At 35.9% G+C, this 4102-nt stretch overlaps 1 protein-coding gene across 1 annotated transcript; it reads right to left on the bottom strand.

Annotated features, from left to right (window-relative positions):
- Window positions 1-421: 421 nt before the first annotated feature.
- On the bottom strand, window positions 422-3296 carry LOC107799287 (ninja-family protein AFP3). The gene is made up of 2 exons (XM_016622377.2): window positions 2505-3296; window positions 422-902 (listed from the first exon to the last, which is right to left on the bottom strand). The coding sequence occupies exons 1-2, from the start codon at window positions 3073-3075 to the stop codon at window positions 526-528; spliced, it is 948 nt and encodes a 315-aa protein (XP_016477863.1). The 5' UTR covers window positions 3076-3296; the 3' UTR covers window positions 422-525.
- Window positions 3297-4102: the final 806 nt, after the last annotated feature.

The raw sequence follows: 4102 nt of genomic DNA on the forward strand, positions 1-4102 counted from the left end.
GACAATCGCATTTTTAACGAGACTTGTCAAATACTCCCTCTGTTCCACTTTATTTGAATATGTTTGACTGGGCACGAAGTTTATTGACTTTTTGATTTTGTAGTCCTAAACAAGTTAAAATAAGGTCCAGAATATTTGTATGGTAATAAAAGTTTCTCATTAAGAATAGAATTAGAATTTTAAGCTAATTTGTTTTCAAATTTAGAAAAGGAACATTCTTTTTTGAACGGATCAAAAAGAAAATAATTTTATATAAATTGGAACGGGGGAGTACTAGTTTCCTATAATAGCGATGCACAACCAACTTGCACGCAACCTCAACTATTTACCTATTATCTCTTTGTTATCTCCCACCAACACAACATCAGGTGAATGATTCGAAAAGGGTTGCAATGAGAAGCACGCCTAAATACACAAAATATATCGGCTTAACCTTGATAACTTGATTGAGGAACTTAGTTCACAAAACAAAAGGAAGATAAACAATGATATTAAATCTAATCCCATTTTGGGCGAAGGCCATTGTTACAACAAAGGAGAAGGATTAACAACAATTTGCTTCAAAGGGTGTTGTACATCACCTCCACCAGCGTGTTTAACAAACTCGGCTGGGGATAGAAAGTCACCATGACAAACACAAACTATCCGGACTTCCTCTCCCTTCTTATATCCGTACAAGAATCCATCAATTTTCTTCCCATTTGGTCCATCACCTCTTGCTGAAACACAAGGCATGTTCAGCATGAAGTTTTTGAACATTTGTTTAGCTTCCTTGCAAGTTTTTCCAGACGAGACTGGTGTTTTCTCATTACTAGTTTCAGGTGCAATTGCTATCGATTTACGTTCGTGCTCTGGAAATTGGCCACTGGCTGGAGATCTTGCTTCAGTACTATCACTCCGCCCTGCAACGAAGAGAAGAAGCAAAAAGAAGGTTGATGATGAGTATAAACGACCAGAAATACACTGCAAAAATTCTCCACTTCAACCACTACAAGGAAATAAGACTTAGCATGAAACTAGAATTGAGTCAATCTGCCACAGGCAACATAAAATTAATTAGTTAGCATATTGGGAGCTCCTGTCTCCAGATGTCCAGTGAGCTTAGTGCTGAGATTATTTCAATACGCACAACCAACGGGCAACCGCAAAGCAGTCAGCTCAACTTATTTCAATATGCACAACCAACGGCAAAGCATGCCTGTAACCAGTAGCAGAGACAATTAATCAGGATTAAGTGGTTTCATCTGCTACTGCTTTTGCCAAAACATCTAAATACATGCGTATACAATTTTTTTGAAAACAACATAGAGAGAGAATAGGCTGCTACTGGTTGAAGAATACGGTAAAGTAAACATCAATCTGGAATATGTAATACAACAACAACAACAACAACATACCCAATAAAATCCCACTAGTGGGGACACTGAACTTACCACTACCCGGAAGGGTAGAGAGGCTGTTTCCTGGAAACCCTCAACTCAATAGTGGAATATGTAATAAGGACCTAAAATCCCAGACCCAAAAACAACACGTTCACGTCCAATGCAACGATAGATCGACACTGGTTCTGTCACTAAATAGAGTACGCTATAGCTCTTAATTAATGAACGAACGAAATTCTACTAAAAAGCATAGAAGAGCAGCCAAAACTCTCCTCAAAGGCAACACAAGCAAGATAGATAACATCTACTTATGTCTCATAAACAAGTGGTGAAACTTCATGATCTTAACACATCAAGGCCCTTTACTTGTCCAGTAAAGTGTATGAGTATGAACAGTGAAGTGTATGAGCATGAATAACATTAGCCGAGGACAAGTTACTCATTAGACATTACTACTCTGTGCCAAATCAGTTAATCAGGGACTAAAAGTGATCTCTAGCATTAGAGCAAAGGAGAGAAGAAGAGAAAATTAACATTGACTTCTGCTAGAGGCTTAGACTCCATAACGCATAGGAAACATCCTACTCAGGCGGGAGCCAGCCTATTAGGTGCGGTTCACTTTTGCTTAAACACTGTATTATACTAAAAAATTTATTAAAGCATATAAATATCTAATTGCAAAACCAGAACAAAAATGAGCTCTGACTTCCATGGCAAATTCAGAACCCATAAAGTTCAAATTCTAGTTCGCCTCCGATCCTACTTCACCAACATTACAGCATCTTGATGATCTTAGTCTTCAAGTAATAGGGATAACTTCGAGTTTCCTCGTTTTTTTCCAAATTTTTAACAAGATTAAATGAAATGTTGCTTTACAAGGTTTTTAGCGTTTAGACATTAGAAGTAGAGCTATGGTTGATACAATCTGCTGCTGAATTTGCAGCTTTTATCCCAGGATTAAGAATAGCGGATTCAGTACCAGTAGGCGTGGATTCGATTTCTTTTCTTGTGTACAAACCTAAGCAACTCCATTCTCTAAGGTCGCGGCATTACAAGAACAATAATCAACAACAAACTAACCCCTAATTAAAGAAAAATAAAAAAGGAAATTTTTTCTCATACCTTGAATAGGTTGATGACTCTCAAATTCAGAAATTCCTGAAGAACCAGAACCACTTCCCTGTGATCCCAACGACCCCACTGAAGACTGCAAAAAATTCCCACAAGTTTCAGTACCATTACTATAACAATTCCCATTTTCTTCATTTTCCTTAACAACTCTAACAACATTCTTCATTTTCTCCAATCTTTTCCTCTTAGCTTCCAAACGCCTTAAGGATTGCAACTCCTTCCTTTTTCTCCACCATTCTTCCTCTGTTTCCATAGGCAAAGAACACGTCCTATTAAGTGGTACGTAAATGGCATCACTAAATTGAATTTCATTTCCACTATTATTATTATCACCAGAAGAAGACACAAAATTTGTTATCGAGGAACAAGAACGTTTGAGCCTCTTTTCTATTTTTGGGTCCACCCCAAATCTACCGTTCAACGAAAGTCCCAAACTTAGCTCTATATCATTTTCACCCCCCACATTTTCATCAAATTCATAATTCCTTTTTCCGTTGATGAATTTATGCAATAAATCCCTCGAAAAACACCCGTTTCCTCTGTTTTCTTCAGCTTTCTCCATTAATTAAAAAATATAAACAGCAAATGAGAATATTGGAGTAGAATTTTAAAAAAAAAAGAGATTTTTTTTATGAAATGGGAATAGAAAAGCTCCAATAAAGCTTGTAAAGTGAATTCATCGGAGTTTTCAAACTCGCCGGAAAATATGTCGCCGGCAGGTCGGAGTCGGCCATGGGAGGTTTTTTCTTATATAGAAGAGAAGACTAAAAGGGTTGGGAAATAGAAACAACAGGAGGGGTTGAATTTAATTGCGTGGGAGAACTCCTGGGAGGTGAAACGTAAATGAACAAGGAAGTGACACGTGGTGGGTTTTGATAGTACCTATGACCCACGTGGTTGAGACAAGGACTTTCTTTGGAAGATGATACCAAAAATATGTTGCTAAGGTAGCCGACAAAACGGACACGTGTCGGTTTATACTAAGAAGTTAGATGGCCCTGCCACGTGTTCAGAAAATCTCGCCCTCGTAAAGCCGCGTTATTCCCATACATTCTTGAGCTGTTCGTAAAAATTCGAAAAATCGCATCAAACTGAAAATCAAATTAAATCGATCAGAAAAGTTCATACGTTTTTTGTTTGGTTTGGTTTTAATTTAGAAATTTAAAAATCGATTAAATTTGATTTGGTTTTGATTTTAATAAAAAAAATCCGAACCAAATCGAATATATAAATAATTATTTTAAATTTATTATTACACCTATATATATATATATATGTATACTTTTATACAAAATTTCAAATTTTGTATAGTAAATGTAAATCGTTTTCGCTTTTAGTACAGTTTTTACCTTTACATTCTAGTTTGATCGGTACTTTTCTTTTGTTAAGTATAAGAATCTATTGCATATTAAAAATAATATATTTTTAATTGAGTCCTTAAATTATTCATCACTATTTGATTCAACTATCATCAATATATCTTGGTAAATAATAGATTTCTCAAAGGGCAATTGATTTGATAGTGTTACGTTGAAAATGTGGTCGCCGAAATATGTGTTTGATAGTGTATGTCTTATATTTAAGAAAAA

This window comes from Nicotiana tabacum, chromosome 3 (genome assembly GCF_000715075.1).
Source record: "Nicotiana tabacum cultivar K326 chromosome 3, ASM71507v2, whole genome shotgun sequence".
NCBI classification, from domain to species: domain Eukaryota; kingdom Viridiplantae; phylum Streptophyta; class Magnoliopsida; order Solanales; family Solanaceae; genus Nicotiana; species Nicotiana tabacum.

Coding starts and splice junctions, on each gene's coding strand:
- LOC107799287 (XM_016622377.2), bottom strand. CDS start 3,075: ATGGAGAAAGCTGAAGAAAACAGAGGAAACGGGTGTTTTTCGAGGGAT. Junction 903..2,504: donor GAGTCATCAACCTATTCAAG/GTATGAGAAAAA, acceptor TCTTCGTTGCAG/GGCGGAGTGATAGTACTGAA.